Below are 23493 nucleotides of genomic sequence, written 5' to 3' on the forward strand. Positions count from 1 at the left end.
CTCCTAGAATGGCATAATTGTACAGTACCTTAGAATAAGAGGATTCATCTCCAAGGCAGAATGATATCAGATACGCTCTTTTGCAGCTTTAGTTCTTCGGACATACCTGTTTAACACCCAGCCAGTTATTTAGCCCCTCTGTGTTTTGATTCTTTAAATTTAACAGAGAGAAGATTATAGACTTTAGATCTTTCAGAATTTTTTCCTGCGACATTCCTTGCAAGTCTATTGGAAATGAAGTTTTGTATGCAGATTATTATGTAAAATAAATACACTCCAGCAATAATAGTTTACTTCTACTTCAGGCTGTGCTTTGGTATAAGCCATTCAAATGGTTCATTTCCACAGTTATTTCAGAATAAGCTTTTTAAAAAAAATTTTTTTTATGTTTTTATTTATGTTTGAGATACAGCGTGAGAGGGGGAGGGGCGGAGAGAGAGGGAAACTCAGAATCCAAAGCAGGCACCAGGCTCTGAGCTGTCAGCACAGAGCCGGGCACAGGGCTCAAACTCACGTACTGCGAGATCATGACCTGAGCTGAAGTCAGATACTTAACTGACTGAGCCACCCAGGCGCCCCAGAATAAGCTTTTTTAAATTGCAGATAATGCAGGGTTGATTTATAGGTGATGAAGCTTGGGTGAGAATGTTCATTTCCTAAAGGATAACTGCACATTTGTCACCTTGAGAATGAAGTATTTGGAAAATGAACTGATTTCTAAAGTTGATAATCACTTTGTCCAAGAAAATGGACTGTCAAGCAGTGGGTCATAGAATCATGGTATTAGAACTGGAAGAGAAGTTAAGGATTACCTAGTTCTTCATTTACAGATGAAAAACATTCAAGACCAGAGCAGGTGAGTAACTCCTATAAAGTCTATGGCTGTACAGCCAGGTGCTGTGGTTCAAAATGCCATGTTCTTTTTCTTACATAGTCTAATCTGACAGCTCTTTCCCTGAAAGGAAGTAAGGTAATCAGGGCCCTGGGATCAAAGCAATGAGGCTTGTCTTTTGGGGGTGAAAGTGGTGGTGATTTAATACAGTTGGGCATCCAAGCTTAGGAAACTCAAATACTTTCCAATATTTACAGATCAGGAACTAGATTCCATTTGGTGAGGTCCAACCCTGGACTGTTGGCACTTCCTCTTGACTGACAATGGTAGAATGAGCTGCAGCCAGGCTTTCTACAAATTGTCAAAGAGCATTGCTGAAATAATGTGAAATTGACCATCAAATACCAAAGCAAGACAATCCTTTCTGATACAAAGTTGGCTGAAGAGAAGAGCCTGGGTTGGGCTGGAGCCAGTGCAAATCTGCAAGCAATCCGAGTAGTTTGCTGTTTAGGATACTATAGGCATGTTGAAAGATTCTTACATTTCTTTCATCTTTAGCATCTGAAGTTTCCCTTTGTCTACCACCTATTGTGTGAGACTTTGTGAAAGCTTTGGCTCGAGCAGCAGAAAAATTCATGGCGGCTCATTTTCTGGTTGCATACAACCATTTTTTGGCTTCTCCTTATATGGAATGAAGCCATGCACCAGGGCTTTGACCTATCTTGACTGTCCTGAAAACCCAAACTTGAACTGGACTCTTCATTATGGAAACTAACTGGCTTGACCTCATTTGATTGGAAAGTCTTTTGAAGAATTACTCAGTAATGTGAAAATCACCAATTATTACAGTGAGGAATTCTTGGAATGCAATGTGCTATATAAGGTATTCATAGATTTTATTGCCCTTTATTGAGGTACCATAATAGAAGAATAATTGGGTGTCCATTGTCTTATAGAAAAAGAGATCTTGGTTCAGATTTTTGCTGTGCTCTTGATTAGTTATTAAATAAGTTATTTAGATAAGTTGCATAAGCTCTTTGTACTTACTCTGTGACCTAAGTTAACTTCTTATGTATAAAATGAGGATATTATTTACCAATATGAATGTTGTAAGGTTAAAAATTTTTTTTTTTCAACGTTTATTTATTTTTGGGACAGAGAGAGACAGAGCATGAACGGGGGAGGGGCAGAGAGAGAGGGAGACACAGAATCGGAAACAGGCTCCAGGCTCTGAGCCATCAGCCCAGAGCCCGACGCGGGGCTCGAACTCACAGACCGCAAGATCGTGACCTGGCTGAAGTCGGACGCTTAACTGACTGCGCCACCCAGGCGCCCCTGAATGTTGTAAGGTTAAATGAGATAACTTATGAAAGACCTAATATAGGCTCTAATACATAATAGTTACTCAAAATATGATAACTATTATTGTTAGGCTTATTGAAAATAATGTTTAATAATAATTCAATAATATTATTTTACCTCTAAGGAATTCCATGCAGAGATTGTTACTTTCTCTGTCTAAAATGACCCTGACACCTAGGAAATTGTGATTCCCAGAAATTAAAAGGAAGAATTACATTTAAAATCTACTTGTCTTGTAAAGGTTATTCTTGGCACATGCTTGTATTTTAAGCCTAAAGTCTGAGACTTTGCTGAGATAACATTCCAAGGTACAGCTTTGTCCAGCAAAGGGTTTGTTCTGAGTTGTGATATAAGCCTAAAACTGTATAAATGGAAGCAATCTTCTGAGAAAGAAAATTAATTTTCTTTGAGCCAAATTGAAGTAAGAATTGGACTAGAAGTAATCTTATTCACTTACTCTTAGGAACTATAATAATAGAGAAGAATTGGATTATGACTTATCCAAGCCCTTGAAATGACTTGAAATACCCTTGAAAGGAGCCAAGTACTGTGAGAACACTTTGGCTATGCAGTATGAGTAGGCAGAGATATCTGTGGTGGTATTTTGGATGTCAGGGCGATAAGATTCAGGTGGTGGTGGTGGTGGTGAGCTGGGTAGGTTTATGGGCTTTATTCCTGGCACTGAGGTATAGGTTCTGTCTCTTTGCAGGTACTTTATTGTAACAAAACTCTCCATTAAGAGAGAAAATTACTTTTCATCCTGAGTGCAAGAACATAGATGTTCTGAAAGATGCTCATTTCACTTTATCTCATTGGAGCTGCAAGAATGGGCATGCGGTCGTGGGAGGAATGTGTCAGTTGGCAGGGAGAAGATTTGTGGAAAGGGGAAGGAGCCCAGAAACTGCTCAGTGAAGGTCTTTTCTCCTGCAATTCCCAGAATCTTGGTGAACAGGGTCTGGCTGGGCCAGGCCAGTGAAAAGAGAGAGAAGAATAACTAAGGCTTTTAACAGGTGTACAGTTGATTTGGGGTATATGTATATATCAAACTGTGCTATGATTAATTCATTCTTAAGTGTTGATTCTTAGAAATCCTAAAGATTATGATCTTGTCATTTATTAAATATGTTCATTGTGTTATTTCTTTTCTTTCTTTTTTTTTTTTTTTTGTGTGTATGTTTATTTTTGAGAGAGAGTGGCAGAGCACAAGCGGGGGAGGGGCAGAGAGAGAAGGAGACACAGAATCTGAGGCAGGCTTCAGGCTCTGAGTTGTCAGCCCAGAGCCTGATGCGGGGCTTGAACCCACGAACTGTGAGATCATGACCTAAGCCGAAGTTGGATGCTTAACCGACTGAGCCACCCAGGCACCCCATCATTGTGTTATTTCTTATAAAATTCTTTTTATTATTGCCCTTTACCTCTGAGCCCCTGTTTATAGATGAGGAGAGTTAGAGTCAGTTACTAATTATCTTGCTTCAGTCCACACAATTGAGAAGCACTGAGATTTGAACCTTGATATGTCCAAACATAAAGTCCATTATCTGAACCAGCAGTTTTTAAATTTTTTTGATTTCAGGATTCCTTTACTCTTAAATTATTTTGAACCTTAATACGCTTTTGTTTGTGTGGGTTTTATCTCTTAATGTTTACCATATTGGAAATTTAACTGATGAATTTTCACTTTGCTTATTTAATAAAATTTAATTTTTATTTTAAAGTAAATATTTAATAAATACAAAGTTGTAAATACAAAATAATAAACATAGCACAAACAAGATATTTTGTGAGAAATATCTATTTTCCAAAGCAACAAGAAAAAAATAGTAACAGGAATGGCATTGATTTACATTTTTATAAATTTCTTTAATGTCTGATTAATAGAAGGCAGCTGGATTCTGACTTCTTTGTCTGCATTTGATTTGTGGTAATATGTTGTATATGTATGTGAAGATGTACATGAAGAAAAACCGGCCTTACACACACATATGCACTTGAAAAAAGGAGTTTTAAATAACCTGCAGATAATTGTGGATATTCTTCTTTCACAGTACACCATCCTTCAATGAGTGGTAATTTCTTTGTAGAATCTGAAAGAATATCAATGGGCTTTTGTACTTGGTTAAACTAAAATTCACTGTGGGTTTTTTTTTTTTTTTTAATGTTTATTTTGAAAGAGATAGCACGAGCTGGGGAGGGGTGGAGAGAGAGGGAGAAGGATCTGAAGTGGGCTTTGCACTGACAGCAGTGAGCCTGATGTGGGTCTTGAACTCAGGAACTGTGAGATCATGACCAGAGCCAAAGTCAGACCGTCAACCAACTCAGCCACCCAGGTGACCCCACTGTTCTATCTTGAAAATTGAATGGGTCGTTCCACCCAGGCATAATTTGGGTAACATCATGAATTGGTTATTTGGAAAATATGGTTTCACTGAGTTTTTCTGATCTCTCAAAGATCGAGACATTTTATTCTACAATATGAAAACATTCACATTCATTAATAATTATCAGTGTAATCTGAATATACTTTAAGGATTGGGGAGTTGTCAAGTTCGTGGTGGGGAATACAAGTGTTCCAGAATTTTTAGTTTTTTGTTTGAAACCTCATATTTTATAATGGACAACAAATCCTCTCAGTTGTTTTCCTTGAAACGATATGCTCACTTCATTCACTTTTGAGAAAATGTCTGCCAAATACCCAAGACAGAATAACTGTATTTGTTAGTCATTTTATGTTTCATGTAAAAAAAAAAAAAAAGTAAAAAATAAAGAACAACAAAAAAACCCAACAGCAACTTGTTCAGTTGGTGTCTCAAAAAAGTGCACAAGTGCTTTTCCTGGAGTCAGCTGTGGCACTTGGGGAAAGTAGGGGAGAGAGGTTTATGTGGGCTTTCCATTTTGTTAGATAGAAAATTAAAAAGATACAGACTCATGGCACAAGCTTTACTAAAATCAGTATTTTTTTTTTTATTGCTTCCTTAAGGACAGTTTAAAGTGAAGCTGACTTTTTTTCTCTCCCAAGTGCTCTGGGTGAAGAACACTAAATAGGTGTATTTTCTGCCAGTCGCAGTTTTCTCCACCATTTATTTTGTACCATCAGTGTGGGTGTCAGCACTGTGGCAAGCAATTACTATCTTAATATTTTTGTGAAAACAGTTTTAACTTCCCAAACCCTTCAGAGGGTCTCAGGGACCCCTAGTGATGTGTGGGCTGCACTAAGAACCGTTTGTGACACTGTCTTGAAGAATAGATTTGGCAGCTGATGGTTTATCTGAGTGATGCTTACCTTCTTTCTCTTGCTGCTTGTGATTTTTTTGCATGATTTTTCCTCAACTGCAGTTTCCGCCATGTATTAGGAGCACCTCCAAAAGGAGACTGGCAAAGGGAATTCACCACTGTCCCTTATCTTGTGATCTTGGGTCTGCTTTGTTTAATCTTAGAAATTTGGAGCCAAAAAGGTCCCTTGAGACTTCACTTTCTAGATCAGAACAATGAGTTTCTAAAGTTGGCCGGGTTCAGGGGTGGGGTGAGGAGAGTGGAAGCAGAGAGAAACGAGCAACTCTGAAACAACTTGAACCTGTCTATGATAAAACAGTAACTGTTGACATCTGCACATAGATTCCTTCCTTGAGTAAGAGTTTTTTTCAGAGCTCTTTTTCCTTATCATGGTCTCTTCCAGCTCCTGAGCAGCTGATTTGGAATTTGCCTAATTCAAATTTACAACATACGGTAATTACACTGAATCTGTGGGGGATACTCAGTGATGCATGCTATCAGAGTCAGAAATAATTCTTGTTTCCAGAACCTATAATCATCCAATTTGAAACGGTGTGCATGTTGGCAATATGTAAAACAAAACAAAAAAACTGTATATAATATGCACAGAAGTGAAAAATGGAAATAATTTTCTACAGGAACCCTAAATTTATGATATGCCATTGCAGGATCATGTACATGAATCTGCACAATAGGGCTTCCATTTTTTTTTTATGCCTTTAGGTTAAAGATACTGCTTTGAAATTTGCCCAGTTTTCATCTTTACCCATTTTGTTTGTATACTGTTTCCTCTCAGAAGTTCACTCTCACCTCTGTTCTCTCCTCCACAGTGTATCCCAAATGTAGAGGGGCTAGAAATTGATAAGAGAGGGGAAAAAGTGAAGACTGTTTTGTTTTTTTTCCCCTGTAAACGCATAGCCTTTTTGCTGAAATGACTTGGCTAACCTTGGATCGTTTGGCAAAGAGGATAAGGAGGTCAACCATGGTGGATTTAAAAAGTTCTTTTTTTAATTATTATTAAGTTTATTTATTTTGAGAGAGAACGTGTGTGTGTACGTACAAGCAGGGGGAGGGGCAGAGACAAGGAGAGACAGAATCCCAAGCAGGTTCCACATCATCATCGCAGAGCCTGATGCAGGGCTTGAACTCATGAACTGTGGGATCATGACCTGAGCCAAGATCGAGTCGGATGCTTAACCAACTGTGCCACCCAGGCCCCCCCACTGTGGTAGATTTTTATCTTACTCTTCCCTAAATCACCTAGGGTTGTCTGGGCCAGATCAAAGACCCAGGGAAGATCTCAGGGTTTAGAAAAAGAGATTAACCTTATGAAATTAAACCTCTCAGAGGCAGGAATTGTTACACTCTAGCCGACTTGTTAGGAACTGTGCAGTTTGTTCCTGCCTTTCACTGTGAAAATTGTTTTTAAGGCACTTATGCTCAAAATCAGCAACTGGGGCTGGAGGCATCCATAATAGCACTGGATTCAAGAAAGAGAAGCTAGCTAAATAGTCTTTATCCCTGCATGGAAATGTGTTCATATTAGTACTTTGAGTCAAGAGAATTGTGGCTCCTGCCATGCGTGGCTCCTTCCCTCCCTCCCTTCCCTCCCTCCCTCTATTTTATTTAAACATTTTCTTATCTGTGAGTCATTTGCCTCCCATTTAGTTTGTGGCTAAAATCCCTGAGTTGGAAGTGCTGGTGGTTAAGGCATTGATAGGTTCACAGGGTGTCCTGGACCATCTCTACTCTTTAGAGGCTATGTCTAGAAAATCAACCAGAAGGAACTACAATAGTTGTTGTTCTCAGCTCCTACACTGGAGTGTTTTTATGAGCCACTGAGATAGAAAGTGTAGAATTGAGATTGCTCTGTATCATCTGGAGTGTATGGTGACTCTTCATTCTAAAATGAAGACCTCCGTGCCCAGCCCCCGGGATTCCTGCTGCATGCCTGACATTGAGGGCCAGTTTCAATCAACCAGCCAGACCTCACAGGCCAGGCCACTGGAGAGGCCTCGGAGAAGCTAAGAGGCTTGAGTTTCCAGAGCAGCTAGTCAGCGGATTTCCATAGTGACTGCCAGCCTTGCTTTAGTGTCCTACCATTTATAAAAAGAAAATTTATTTACTATTTCTAGGCTTCTAATTATTTGCACTTAAAAATGTACAGTGCCTCCTGAGATCTAGCTGTAAAGGGAGAATAATTAAAATAAATCAACTGAAAGTATCCAGAGGCAGAAGCCAGGAGACGCTGTATGTGGTGGTTTTGAAGCCTGACGGGTGGCCAGCTCTTTTAGTTTTTGTCAGCTCTTTTTTTTTTTTTTAAACGTTTATTTATTTTTGAGACAGAGAGAGAGCATGAACGGGGGAGGGGCAGAGAGAGAGGGAGACACAGAATCGGAAGCAGGCTCCAGGCTCTGAGCCATCAGCCCAGAGCCCAATGCGGGGCTCAAACTCACAGACCTCGAGATCGTGACCTGAGCCGAAGTCGGATGCTTAACCGACTGAGCCACCCAGGTGCCCCTTGTCAGCTCTTAAGAGACCCAACGGGTGGTGGTCTTTTGCTTTCCTCTCTAGGTATCTTTTTGATATTATTTGCTTATATGTGGCTGTGTTAGGTGCATACATTTTGTGATAGCCTGCCTGAGACACTTGGGAGAAAATACGAGATAAGCTGCCTGCTTTTCCTACCTTGCTGCCTCCGGGGGCTACCTGTAGACCTGAGTTTGCATCATGGAGATGAGAGGAATACAACAAAGAATGAGCTTGAGGATAAAGGAAAAAGGCCCCAAACAGAATTTAAAAACAGGCATCCTGAGTCCATTAGCTTTTTTTTTTCTTCAGTCAAGACGAAGATTTTAAGGGATTTTTCATTCTTAACAATACACGTACGATTGTCGTCCTGTTGTTATAACAGCTTTCGAAACTAGTTTCTAGAGTAGCAATCGTGTCCAGAGCTGGTGGGCCTGTTTTTTGCTTGGTGTTTTTGGAGGAAGGAAACCAGTTTTGGAACGCATGTGGGTGATGGACCTCAAGTCCCATTTCTGTGATAGTAGCAGACTTTTTTACTTACTTGTCAGTACCTAGTGAAGGCTTATTAATCAGGTATCATGCATTCTTTGAAGATGAATGCCCTGGAGGAAATCCGTGGTAGCAAGTGTTTATCCTCAGTGCCTGAAGATTCTGTTTGACCACTCTGCTTCATCTCTAGGAGTTATGGCGAAGTGCAAATAAAAATCAGTAAAAATTCTCTCTGAACTGCATTCAAACCCACCATTTAAATGCAAGGTGATACTATTTAAAATGAATTAAAGAAAAACATGATCTGTCATGTCTTGGCTTTGATGATGGTATGCGGCGCCTGCAAGTTTTTAAGACGTTTTAACATTCATGGAAAAAATTAAGCAAATCATTAACCCTATTGAATTCCCAGAAGCCCCTAAATGCTGGTTTCTCATTGGCTAGTTCAGTGTTTTCTGTGGCCTAGTGTGCCAAGAAGGACTTGAATGTGGATTTGGAATCATGCCTGAACTTCACTGCTTATGTCGTCACGTTCTTAGCTTGCCGCGTTCCCTGTGTAGTCTTGGCTCCTTTAACAAGCAGGCTGTGGGTCAGTTGTGGTGGAAAAAAATACACTTAGCAGGTTCCTTTTTTAGAACACTTCCTACAGGTCACCTCAAGTCTCCTAAGCAGTAAAATGCAAGGGAGGCACATGTATACCTTTTGCCCCCTTTTCTTGCACGTTGAAATGCTGTGGTTTTTATGGTTACCATATTGAAAAGTACCTACTTCGTGTGATGGAGTCTAGGTCTGCCTCCGTTATTTCCTCGAAGTGAAAGTTTCTGGTGGAACAGTAACTGTGTTCACTGGGCTTTCTCATGGCAGAGCATGTGATGAACCTCTGTGATAATTGTTTTTATTTTTAACAGATGGGTCAGAGAGTTTCTGAATGAAGAAAACAGGGGTCTTGATGTTCTAGTGGAATATCTATCATTTGCGCAGTACGCGGTCACGTAAGTAAAACTTGGCTTTTGGCTTTTGAATTTCATGTGGTCACAGAAGATGCAAGAGAGTGGTAAAATTACATACCGCATTGAGGGGGAGAAACCCAGCAGCAGATGTGGTAAGGTTTAAGGAGGTTTGTTTCTACTCAAGTAGCTAAAAGCAAATCACGTAATTGTTATTAGAAATGCTTTCAAGGCAGAAGTAAAACGGGGGAATAAAAATCACCCTTGGAGGAGTCCTTATTTTTAAAAGAGGTAACTTTCTTCAGTGCTCAAGTTACATTACGTCCATATGGTAGAATACCCTAGAAGATACTGAAAGAGGTATGTGATATACTGTTGAGTGAATAACACATGACACAGAAGAGTGACTTTTTATTAGAAAACAAAACAAAAATATATACATTTGTACGTGCTAGCAAATGCAGAGAAAATAATTGCAGATGGGGATACCAAATCTAGTGGGACTGAGTGGGACTGAGGGGAGGGAGTAAACAGAGGCTTTGCTTTTTTACTTGATGGGTATTTGTGTTGTTTTGACTTCGCCTTCGTAAGGTGAGGGAGGAGAAAATTGGGGCAGAGCAGGAAAAAAAAATTAACTTATTTAACCTTGTTTTTTGTTAATTCATAAAATTTTCCCATTTGCGAGGCTTCTGGAAGGATTTACAACAGGAATGAGAAATGTACATTTGGATGAGACATTTTCTTCTCCACATTCCTTCCTTTAGTCAAAAAAAAGCAAAAAGATTGCAGTATCCACCGATAGACTCTCTCACACACACAGATTGAGGAAGTAATACTTAATAATTGTATTTACAATTTGTTTGGAAGACATTTTGACTTGGGTGATAGTGTTTTCCCCTCTCTCCATGCTGCCTTTAAAAGCAGTAATTTGTTTTTTTATATCGCATCATTCCAAAGAAGTCCTAAGACTGAACCAGCTGTTATCTTAGAACCCTCAGCACTTCCTTGAGAATGCTTGAGGAGAAAGCTGTAATTACTCCTACCTAACGGATGCAGAAATGACAGTATTAACTGAGACTAGCTTAATCAGTTTCAGGTTTGATAATTCTGGTGTATGATGTGAAGTAGAGTAAGAGACACCGATGGACAAGTTCTTAGCTTTTTAAGAAGTTGTCCTCTGAGGTATAACCCCACTTTCTATAGCCTATTCTTCCAAAGGGGGTTTCTTGTCTATGTCCATCATGTCAAAAACTGCTAACCTCTTTTTCACTTTATATTCTGTGACAAACACGATAATACTACCCTGCTGCATTGTTTAAAATCTGAAGGAATGGTTATGTAATTGAGGAAAAGCTAAGAAATTTCAGTGGAAATTTCAATGGAAAAGGATGGCACGCTATGTATGAAATGTTTGCTGTGATTAACCCTTTACCTGTATCACGATAGAGCCTGTGAACCAGTTTTCCCAAATGTACCCTCACTTAGGACCAGCAGGAAAAGGAGGTGCTACCACGAGGGGATCCTAGTTGTGGCATAAGATCAAACCCAGCAAAAGATCAGAACTCAGAGCTGTGGTTTCCTAGTCTCATTTTTTTGGCGTTGCCTTTACGTTCTCTGCTTGCTAGGTTTGGTTTGCTTTTGCCTTGTTTAGATAAGTTTTATATAGATACATAACTTACGTTCTTTCTTGAAACTAACGGGCTGAAAAGTTCCTTACTGTTCCTTGGCTTGTGACAGTTTCCTAGCCCAGGTAATGTGAACCAACAGGTTCATGTTCCATCCCTAAATAGGATGCTTAACTAAGGTGTGTGTTTCCTAATTCTGCTCTGTAAGGGGGGTGGGAAGGGTGAGCTGAGAGGAGTGGGAAGCTATGGAACAGCTGACCAGTGACTTGGGGGTTGCAGAGTGACTTGGCGAGAGTAACAGTGACACGGGTGATCTTGGGGTGCCCCCCTCAGCTTACCTTCTCCAGTATCAGTTGTAGACTTCTGTTTTTAGTTCTTAAGGATTTGATTACTCAATCCCACCTCTTTTCTGTTCAGCTCTGCTTCGTGCATCCAAAAGCATGACAAAATGGCCAGATCCATTCACTAATGATACATCAGTGGCTCATCCGAGTTTGCAGATGACAATTCTGACGGAATTCTAACAGAATAACTTTATTTTGGCCATCGTACTTTGATAAAAAGTCAAACTTTTTGACAAAAAGTCCTACTGTTTTTTTCCAATATGTATTGTTACTGTCTCTTCTGCAATAGCCTCTCGAATCTTCCATGTGATATTAAGTATAGCTGCCTTCTGTTTATTCTCTGATCAGGTGTTGCCGGGTGGAACTATGGGTAGAAACACTTGATGAAGTATTTTGTTGAGAAAGGAGAGCTACTAACTTTGGGAGGAGAAAATGCATACAACACAAAGGCCTGGCTGTTTAAAAATTTTGTTCCTAAAATTATGCAAAAATGAGCAACTTAACTCTCCATTTATTCTAACATGGTTAACATGAGTAATAACCTCAAAAAATGTCAGAGAGAAACAACAGTCCTACTTTAAAGAGCACCACATTGGGAAGAGATTCCAAAATCAAAGCAAATCCATAACTTTGCGAGTAATGTATCACATATGGTTGGAAAAGTACACTTGCCAACACACTAGGAGAAAATGCTCAGTGAAAATTGATGGGTAGGAATAAATTAGTCTAAGCCTACATATTGACTTGTTAAAGCAAAATGAAGACAGCTGTAAGATCTTTCCTTCCCCTTCCCCCATAGCAGTGTTAGCAGTTGGTAAATTAGTAAGCCTTGTAGTAAAATACAGATAACACATTACTATTTATTTCTGCGCTGTTGTTCAACTATTTTTTTTGCCTTGCCCAGTATTTGTCATTTTGTATTCTGCAAGTGAACACTGAGTCCGTGAAAATTCTTTTATGTTTCTTTTTCAGTTTTCTTTGTTTGCAAAGACTACCCATTGTAAGGTGCAAATGTATACTAGGAAGGAGCATGTTATGCACATCCCTGCATTTGTGTGACTGTGAACTTTTAAGGCTTCAGTGGCATTTCTCTTTTGTTTTAGTTTTGATTTTGAAAGCGTGGAAAGCACTGTGGAGAGCTCGGTGGACAAATCAAAGCCCTGGAGTAGGTCCATCGAGGATCTACACAGAGGAAGCAACCTGCCCTCCCCGGTGGGCAACAGTGTATCCCGCTCTGGAAGGCATTCTGCACTGCGGTGAGTTCCTTTAATCAGGAGGGAGGCATTGTGATAGGATATGCGGGGACAGCAGAGTTCCTGGCTTCTGGTGATGATCCTGGGCTACAGATTGCTGTAACTTCTCACGCAACCCTTGGATTTCTATTGATGCAAAGGAAAGTTTCTTCAGGAGTTTATAGGAGCATCAGTGGGACAGTATTCTGTAGCTTTAAATAGATTTCTGGGAACACCACACCTGCACTCAGCACAGAAAGTTCTGCCAAATGATGGAATGCAGTAGACTCCATCGGCAGCTTAAGTTTTCAAAACCAGGGAGATGCTGACTTTGTGATTTAGGCTGTGTGTTCTGGGTAGAGGCAGCACCTCTTGAGATTTGGGGTTCTCAAGAATTCCTTGTTGGCTCTTCATACTCTTCTCCCCTCCCTTCTTCCATTGGTAGCTCAGGTGTGTGCTCTGTGGGACGTGTTCTTAGTCCTAGGTGCACAATGCTGTAGTGATCCTTTTTATTAATGAAATGCCTTTAAGCAGTGCTTCTTTGGTTAGGTGTGCTCAGTTGCCAACCTTCTGTTTCCTCCTAAGAATTTGTTCTCTAGTCTTTCATGGTTGAAATACCACCATGCTAAGGAAGGATGGGTGCTGATCATCTCTACTGCTAACGGCTGGAATGTCACTGCGATTGATTATTCACTCATTTCCACATTCATTCACTGAAAAATATTTTTGAGCTTCTATAATTTGCCAGGCACTGTAGTTAGAGTTAAGGTACACGGATGGATAAATCAGAACCCTGTCTGTCAAGATGGAGATGACATCTAGTGCAAGTTCTTAAAGGTTGCTGTTTTGCAGAAGTTTAATAAAAATTTTTATTAATAAATGCCTCATTCCCAAATGTTGCTTATTCTTTGCAGCTTGAAAAATTTATGTCACTTATTTCAGACTTGATCTGGCAAGTGGATGTTTTTCCTGTCCATGTTTAAGATCCCCATGGATATTGGGTCATTGGTGGTGGGGTCCCATGTGTCAAGTTGTAAATCAGTGAAAATGTGGCTTTCAGACTTTTCGTAACTGGTAGCCTTTTATTTACCTTTTGTCCCTTTGACTTAGGTTTTGGTCATAGAAAGTTAATATCTCAATAATAAAGTTCAGTTTTGCTGAAGGATTTGACATTTGAATGAGATGCTTCCAATCAACCATTCAGATTTTCCACGTTTGAAGATGCCAAAAATAATAATGGGTTTTGAATGGTTCAATAATAATGAAGAGCAGTGTTTCAGTTCGTCTCGTGGTATTTGCAATAGGCCAAGAGCTATATAACTTGCTAGTCTACGTCAACTTTACATGTGGACAAGGCTGATTTGGAAGTTGAAGAAAGGCCAGTCATGCCTGAGGAATTCCCTAATGACCTTGGTACAGGAATGGAAATTCTTACCATTAGTGTAGATATAATTATATGTAAGGAATTTAATTGACAAAAGTACATTTTAATTCACTTTTTTATCATTTCCTACTTGGAATGTATCATATATTGGCTAGGTACCACCTTCACAGGATTCATTTTTCTGATTAATAATTCATTATGCCTAATTTTGAATTATTAAAGACTGTTCATTGAGAACACATTGTTTCTAGAAGAGTGGAAGAATCAGGAAAATATGGGAATATTTTAGGTATAAGGAGAATGGTAGTCCTGGACCCTGGAAGGCATTGTTTGACAGTTGGCTCAAGGTAGATCCTGTTAGAATTCATTTTAAATTGGAAAAAAGTGGACCAAAAGTATAGATAGACATGATGGAAATGCTGTTCTGGGAAAGTCAGCAAGTATATGACATGGATGGTTGGCAGATGTGCTAGAAGATGACCAGTTAAGAAACCAATATCACATTCTTCTGTCTTGTGTTTGAACAGTTTTAAACTGAGGAATGGAACATTTGAATTTCCTTTGACTCTTCCTTCGTGGGTTCTAGTAACTCCAGAAAATCAAGGTGGCAGTAACTTTTATGCTGCTTATTGACCTGAAGCGTAGACTTTTTTTTTTTTAACGTTTATTTTTATTTTAGACTTTTGTTTTTGAACAATGTATATTAATGATACTCTTGTGGTTCATGGATTTGTGCCTGGATTCTAATTCTGTATTTGGTCATTTGATAGCATCTGTGACTTAAAAAAACAAAACAAAACAAAACAGCAATCAGAAGTACAGGCATATGGTACATGTTGCTTTTCATATACCCAAAGATTGTTTACATTTTTTTTCTTTTCCTCCTCCTTCTTCTCTCCCCTTTCTTTCTCTGCTCCCCACACTTCCTTCACTTTTTGGCTTTCTTTTCGTTGCCCTTCTTTTTCATTCTTCCATCTCATTTCTGATTGTCTTCTCGTCCTCTGCTTTGTCCTTTCTCATCCTCCTGTCTCCTCTCCCTCCGGTTCCATTCATGTCTTACACCACCACCAGATTGGTTTCTCTGCCTGAGTATCTTCAGTTCAAATGCCACCAGAGCTGCTCCTCTCCCTGTTGCCTCTGGAGCAGCTTCAGTTTACACACTGATGATGAGGCTTCAAACCGGAAAATCTCGTAAGTCACGGGTGGACACGACACCCATGAGAGCTCGTAGCGCATGGTGGCAGGGTATTGCGACCGATCCCCAGGTTATAATATGATAACCTCATGGCTTACTACCATCACCCTGTGCTGGAACAAAGTCCACTGCTTTTTAAACTTTGGTGCACTCTGTTAGCATATTATGATTCCTCAGTTTAAGAATCTGACCCTTTAAGGTATATTGTGTTAATGTTACAGGTTTTTTGAAAAGAGTAGAAGGATATGAGTTCATGTACTGTAGCTTATTCTGGTAGCTTTGTTTGATAAGAGTGTCTTCTGTATCCAAATGCAGATTTTAGTTCCCTCATCTTAATCTCCAGATAAGAACATTGATTGAATAGAAATCTGACCCTATATCACTTGGCAAAAGGGGTTCAACTTGGAAGAAGAAAGGGGATTTCACAAAATTGACAACATTTTATAAATGGGGCTTGATGAAAGAAAAAAGGAAAAACACTGTTTTTACACAAAATTTTAATGTTGATGGACACTCTCCTCTTTGTATTCAGTTTTTAACTATTTAAAATGGAAGATTAAAAATTTTAGGATATGACATTCACCTTGAGTTATATTAACTGTTAGGTTTTATCTTATCAATTTGTCAACGTGGCCAGTGGTAAAAACATTGATATTGATGTGGTGGAGACCTGGGATTGTAAGCTTAGGGCCTAGTTTTCCTTCAGTTAAGATTTCTGTTAATGTGGCCATAGGTCTGGCTAAATTAAATGATGCTATATATGCACATGAGTACATGTTTGATTTTTGAAGACAAAGGTTGTATTAATTCAGATGTAAGAGAAAGTCATTTTTAATTTTTAAGAACAGTTACTTAGTGTCATTAGACTAAGCAGTGACATAGTAAATAGCTGTTTGGATTACTTTTTTAATGTTTATTTTTGAGAGAGACAGACAGCATGAGCAGGGAAAAGGCAGAGAGAGAGAGGGAGAAACAGAATCCCAAGCAGGCTCCAGGCTCTGAGCTGTCAGCCCAGAGCCTGACGTGGGGCTCAAACTCACAAACTGTGAGATCATGACTTTGAGCCAAAGTTAGACACTTAACTGACTGAGCCACCCAGGCACCCCTCTGTTTTGAGTTTTAAAAGAAATGGGTAGAATTCTAAGAGCTTGGAAGAAGGGGCCAGATTTTACCTGGGACTTTGGGTGATGGCCAGAGTTGATCTTCAGGGTGAGGAGAGTGCTTCAGGTAGAAGTAAAGTGAAGAGGCATGAGATGAGCAAAAGTGTATATCTGAGATCCGGCATGTTTGGGAAAGAGGGAAGAACCTGTCCTTTGTGATGGAGGTAGAGGGCTATTTAATGGAGACATTGGGTCATAGACAAACAAAGCTGGAAAGGGTTCGTTAGCAACTGCCTTGTAGGTAACCCCGACTGACCCTTCCCATTGTGGTAAGGGAACCAAGATCCACATTTCCTCTAAGATGTTAACTTCCATAAGTATTTCTTCCTAAGATCCCCCAGAACAAATTTCACATTTTTTCCTGAGATTATTATCAAAAGGAATGACATTTCCTGAGTAGTCATCAACTGAGTATTTACCATCTATTATCCTTAGTGGATTTACATGAAGAGCCGAAGAGTTCAAATTTAGATCGTTGTTGATAAACACTTTAGCACAGTTACCCCATTCCTGGCAGTGTTTTCCATGTCAGTAATTTTTAAAAATATTTAACAATAGGCACAAAGGTAATAGATGACATTGATAGGATTTTTATTGGGGGGGAAAACATATTGAGTGTCTACTGTGTGCCAGGCACTGTTCTAAGGCCCTTCAGTGATTTACTGTTCACCATGGCTTTATGGGATAGTGATGACTCTTATCCCTGCAAAGAAGCTGAGGTCTCTAGTGGTTAAGCAACTTTCCTGAGATCAAACAGTGAGTATAGGAGGCGGGATGTGAAGTGAGCTGGCCTGACTCCAACTTTTAAACCATGTTATCCTGCCTATTTATTCACAGGATGATTTTTTTCTCCCTCAGTAAATAGTCTCTGTTATATCAGGGTGTCCACCTGTCTTTATGTCGGTTGTACCCTGCAGGAAGGGCTTTTGCTGATCCTTCTCAGAAAATGTGCCTTTTTCTACTTCATGCAAAGATGCCAGAGGAGCTACTGGAGACCCTCATCAATATGCTGTCAACATAAATGATCAGTATAGCTTAGCTATTACAAACAAGTTACATAGAAACATGAAAAAGTAACTTCTAAACAAAGGACAAGAGTCAGACAAAAAGTTCTGCATTTATATGATTTCATTTTCGCCTACGTGCAGATGGGAAGGCATTGAAAAAGAGTTTATCAAATGAAAATAGTGACTGTTTTTCACCAAAGGCGAGATTATGAGTAAGCTTTTTTCAGATTTTTGTTTGTACGATGTTTTAGAACTGATGTAAAATACATGTAGTATATACCTATGAATCAGACGCCACCTAACAAAGAACCTTGAATTTTGGAGTTTGGGTTTTATCTGGTAGGCAGCAGAATGGGAAAACACATGAGGTAGTTGAACTTTTTGAGCACGTAGGGTCTAGTGAATGCACTGGGTGTTGATTGGAGGAACAGATAGCTGATGCTTGGACCTCTAAAGGAGGTACCTGAGAACTTAGAACATAGAGCAAAGGCCAAGTATGAAGATGTTCCAGAATTGACTTGGTGGTCAAAGTGGTAAAGAGAAAATTTTGTGTATGATTGATTAGAAGAGAAATAGAATCATTAGTAGAAACAGCAAAGTTGGAATCTGGAAGAGATCTCATATGTGGTTATTTGAACACTTTTTGTTGATGAGGCACTGAGCTAAGACCTTATTGTCCGAGGAGTTACCTAGTTCCTGCAGACCTATTTCCACGCATGGACCAATGGCCCATGTAGTTGATTCGGCTTTGTTGCAGTAAATACTTGTGTCCACAGCAGTATTCCTGATGTTATTTAAATATATGGGAACACCAACTCTGTACCAGTTTGCGTGAAAAGTAGGAGGTATTCTGGAAGAAGCTTTGAAGCTCTTACAAGTTCTTTTATTTCAATAGTAGAGCTTTACACCTTCGATTTTAATTGTTGGGGGAAGAAAATCATGTAACCTCTTAAACCATTATAGTATTAGATTAAAAAAAAAAAAGATCTCTTAATTGTATAATTAGAAGCTAAAGCAGTTTTTACCTTGATTCAGAACAAGAAGAACAGTGTTCTGTTCATTTTCTAGTTTATATAAATTAGGGATGTAATTTCTAAAATGATCGTTATTCTCTTTTCTCTTTCCTCTTCTGCCCTCAAGTTACGCAAAATCAACTCAGGTTTTTTTATAGTATTTTATAGTCTTCATTATTGAGAGTTGTAATCTGTATTTTGTTCTAGAAGTAGTTCTTCTCCTTGACTGCATGTATTAAAACTTTCCATATGGAAAGATACTGGAAAATCTAATCTATTTCCATAGAGTCCAACTTAAAGGGGGGAAAATTACAAATAAAAATAGGTTAAAAAAAATGTTTTCAAAGCCTGAGAGTTCTCTCTGTTCATCAGATAGTGGATACTGTTTGAAAGTTTCATTAACACTGAATTTAGAAGGAGAGAAAGAGAGGAAAGTAAAGAATAAAAGTAAAAAGGTAAGATAAAAAAGGCAAAAAAGAAAGAGTAAAGGAGGAGGAGAAAAAAATGAGATGTTTGTTAAAGGCAATACTCGAATGTTATTTCTGAGGGAAGAGAAATGTTCAAGATACTCCTTAACCTGATAGACTTTTGTTCTGAAGATCTAAGGTTCCAGAATGCAGTATCTATATAACTATCTATAAAATACTTTCTAAATTTGCAGACTTTATAAAAATAATCTGCAACTACAGACTTCCAATTTTACTTTTCAGCACAATTTGTAAGAGAAACAACTGAAGGTGTTGGGTTACTGTGTTTCAGGTTTTTGTATTGCTTTGTTTATTTGAAGTTGTAAATAAAGAAAAATGTACTTGGATTAAGAATGTACATTTCAGCTTTTCAGCTAGGAGCTGATATTAATGGCCCTGCTAGTGAAATTGATGATAGCTCTATAGCTTGTGGTGCACCATACAAGCAGATTTGTCAAGTGTTTTCCACTATGAGAAACATTTATCTCACTTGTTCCACCTCTTCATTGGGTCTTTTCTCCAATGGAAGACCAATTGAAAGAGGTTATGATCTGGAAGTCATCTGACCAATGCATTGTTGGGGATCTGTCTCACAGGTACTCTGTTACATATGATAGGGTCTGGGACCTCCCTCACATGTTATGATAGTAAAGAACTTGGCTCCATAGTGAGCGGACAGTCCATGTTAACCATATAGGGTTGAGGGGAAAATTTGAAGATGACGCAGGAACTTCCTACAGCTGTGGTCCAGGACCTTCATCAGCAAGACTCAACCACATACTTAACAGGTGAATGGTGCTTTGCCAAAGTGCTGAGGATACAGAAAGATACATAAACTATTTGTATAAGATTCATGGTTACTAAAGGACATTTTCATGCTTACATCATTAAATCTTAATGAATTTTGGGGGCGGGTATTCAAGGACTATTAGCCTGATTTTACAGATGAGGAAGCTGGGACTCAGAGAAGTTATCCATACCTAGTAAGTGACAGAGCCAGGGTTTATAATCAGTCTTCTGACTTCTGTGTCAGATGTCTTTATGATTTGATTGAGAAAACGTGTATGTGTGTGCTCCTGCACACTGACCTACGTTAAGTGTCATATGAGTATAACCAACACCAGTGTATGGAGGCCAGAGTGAACAGTAAAACCTAGGAAAGATTCATGATGTGGTCTGGATGTGAAAGAGCAGTGAGTAAGACTTGGAGGAGGGACTCTGAAAGGGGAGAAGGAGGGAGAGTGGTATGGGCAGTGGTTCAGTGGTAAGACCACATGGTTTGTTTAGGAAACAATGAATAGATGAGTCTGGCTGGAAGCAGTTTAGAAGCAGTTTATGTAATATTTTGAAGGCCAGGGTATGGAATTATCATTTTAGCTCATTGGCAATGATCTATTGAAGGTTTATGAAAAGCAGGGGTGATTTGGAACAAACATAGAAATATTTCTATTTAAAGGTCACAGGAGATAGATGGTTTCCTTGAACACTTTTCACGTAGGGATATATATGAATTAATTAGTAACTCAATGGCAAATACCTTTGTCAGAGGGAATGTAATGAAAGCTTAGAAGATTCAGACAAATAAGGCTCTCCATTCATATAGTGGGTTGGCAGGCTGTTTGCCCACTTACTCTGTTCGGAAAGCACGTATGGAGATCTTTTGATTCATAGGTTCTGTCTTGTCAGCTGGTCCTGTAGGAAGTCTAGGCAAACAGAAAATTTCAAAAAGTAATTAAAAAGGTCCATTAGGAGATTTGGGTATTTCTGACTCCCTCTGCCCTCCCCGCTGTTTCCTCTTCTCTCTTCACCTCCACTCTGAACTATCTGGATTCAACTGTTTGCACTCTGTTTCTTTTGGCTGTGGAGACCGTCAGAAAGTGCTTGTTTCACTTTTTTCAACATCATATATTTTATGAGGTTAATTGATAGAAGAAATATGCCCAAGTGATGTCATGTCTGAAGAGTAAGTGAGGAAACCTAAAACCCCAAATCTTGGTAAAGTTATATTAAGCCCAGACCTTGGAACCATAAAAGACTAGTAAAATTAGGTCAAATCGTGTGACATACCCAGTTGGCATTGCAGCCCTATTGGGTTGAAACCTTACCTTAGCTTCCAAGGAAGTTCTAATTACTGTTCTTTATTTATAGGTAGATATTAGTTTGGTATCTGAATAGTTAGACTGTGTGAAAATACTTTTTGTGAGAGAATATACCCTTTCTTTTTCCTGTTGCCATTAGGACTTCGATATTACAGACTTCACACATGTTGGCAAGAAAGGTCTACAGACTTTCGAAAAACATTTTTTTGCCAGACTCTGGGAAAGTCTGGTTTAGGTCAGTTCAGGAAACACTCATTCAAGGTTCCACAGTAATATGTTGTCTGTGGATAATACAAGGTCACAGGGAGAGACAGACATGTACACCAACCCACATACAAGAATATGTCTCCATGTCTAGAAGTAAGTATATGTTAAAACAGTAAATTCTGATCCGACTTACTTCAAGGTATCACTGGGTGAGCAGCAGCTTGTCTTGACTGAGTACTTGGTGCTTTGCAGATAGATCTCTGAACATATCTAGCATTGATCACATCCAGCTTTTGTTCAGAAGTAGTGTTCTTTCCCCTGTACTTCCAGAATTATCAGACATGCTGTGTGTCCTTCATTCTTAAGCTTATCACCTCTTTTTTTTTTAACATACCACTTTTATTATTTTTTTTTATTTTGTTAAGAACACTTAACATGAGACCTTATCCCCTTAACATTTTTAAGTGTACAATGCAGTATTGTTAACTATGGGCACAATGTATAGTAGCTCTCTAGAACTTATTTATCTTGTGTAACTGAAACTTCATTATCATTGATTAACAATTCCCAGTACACCCCTCCACCCAACCCCGGGCAGCCACCATTCTGTTCTCTGCTTCTAAGAGCATGACTGTCTTAGATACCTTATTTAAATAGGCTCATACAGCGTCTTTCCTAATGGGACTGGCTTATTTCACTTAGCAGGATATCCTCAAGGTTCATCCATATTGTTGCCCATTGCAGGATTTCCCTTTTTTTTTTAAAGACTAAATAATATTCCATTGTATATGCTTACATCTTACATTTCTTTTTTACTTTTTATTTTGATATAGTTTAAAAAATGTAATAATAGTACAGTGATCTGTCTTATGCTCTTTATACGGATTCAAGAATTAACATTTGTCCATTTATTCCTTGCACACTTGTTTTGTAAACATACACACCTTTAACCATTTGAAAGCATGTTACAGAATTGTGCCCTTTTACACCTAAATATTTTAGTGTAGATTTCCTAAGACAAGGATTCTCTTACATAACCATGGTACAATTCTCAAAATAAGAATGTTTTAATATGGACACTGTTTCTTAGTCCAATCTGTTAGTTTCATCTATTACCCTACTGTCTTTCATAACATTTTTTTTTCCCCAAACCCTGTCCAGGATCCAATGTAAGGATCATTTATTGTGCTTAGTAGTTGTGTCTGTGTAGTGTCCTTGAACTTGGAACAGTTCCTCATCCTTTCTGTGTCACGGCTTAATATTGTGTGTGTGTGTGTGAGAGAGAGAAAGAGAGAAATAATTTTTTATTGAGATAAAATTTTATAATGTGTAAGTTTCAAATGTACAACACTATTTGAAAAATTTGTATATTGCAATATGGTTGCCACAGTAGCATTTGCTAACACCTCTATCATGTCACATAATTCCTATTTCTTTTCTTCATGTATTCATCTGTTGATGGACATTTAGATTGTTTTTACATCTTGGCTATTATAAATAATGCTACAATGAATACAGGTGTGCAGATATCTCTTGCAGATTTTGATTTCCATTCTCTTGGATAAATACCCAGAAGTGAGGTTGCTGGATCTTACGGTAGTTCTATTTATAACTTTTTGAGAACTCCATACTGTTCTTCTTGGTGTCTGTATAATTTATATTCCCACAAACAATGAATAAGGACTTTAATTTCTCCACATCACTGCCAGCACATGTTATCTCTTGTTTTGTTTGTTTGTTTGTTTGTTTTTTGATAGTAGCTATCCTGACAGAGGTTAGCTGAGATCTCATTGTAGTTTCGATTTGTATTTTCCTGATGACTGGTGATGTTGAGGATCTTTTTAGATACTGTCAGTCATGTGTATGTCTTCTTTGGAGAAATGTCTATTCAAGTCCTTTGCCCATTCTTTAATTGGGTTATTGGTTTTTTGGGTTTTTTTGTTTTTGTTTTTGTTTTTTTCCTATTGAGTAGTGGAGTTCTTTGTATGTTTTAGGCATTAATGGTTTGTAACTATTTTCTTCCATTTTGTAGGTTACCTTTTAACTCTGTTTCCTTTCTGTGCAGAAGCTTTTTAGTTTGATGTAGTCCACCTTGTTTGTTAGATTCTTAAACATGAGACACTAGTTCACACTTAATGTAGCTTCCTTTTTAAACTCTTACAATGAGTCGTCGTTTAAGGGTGGCAAAACATGACTCCAACCAGAAGTCTAAGAAGCATTAACATGTAATTCAGGCTACTAACATGTGTCTGGCAAGAAAAACTCCTGTGTGTCTAACTTGTAGCCACGCAGATTCCAAGATCCTTACTTTCCTAGGTTTTCTTTGCTGGC

General features: G+C 38.6%; 1 protein-coding gene across 7 annotated transcripts in view; it reads left to right on the forward strand.

Moving 5' to 3' along the window:
* FMNL2 (formin like 2) overlaps positions 1 to 23493 on the forward strand; it is a 308414-nt gene that overhangs the window by 209047 nt on the left and 75874 nt on the right. For all 7 annotated transcript variants that reach the window (XM_030325636.1, XM_030325634.1, XM_030325639.1 and 4 more), the window contains exons 5-6: positions 9391 to 9474; positions 12502 to 12654. In XM_030325636.1, the coding sequence (XP_030181496.1) occupies positions 9391 to 9474; positions 12502 to 12654 (237 nt within the window). The remainder of the gene's footprint in view (positions 1 to 9390; positions 9475 to 12501; positions 12655 to 23493) is intronic.

The sequence above is a fragment of the Lynx canadensis genome, chromosome C1, assembly GCF_007474595.2.
Source record: "Lynx canadensis isolate LIC74 chromosome C1, mLynCan4.pri.v2, whole genome shotgun sequence".
NCBI lineage: Eukaryota > Metazoa > Chordata > Mammalia > Carnivora > Felidae > Lynx > Lynx canadensis.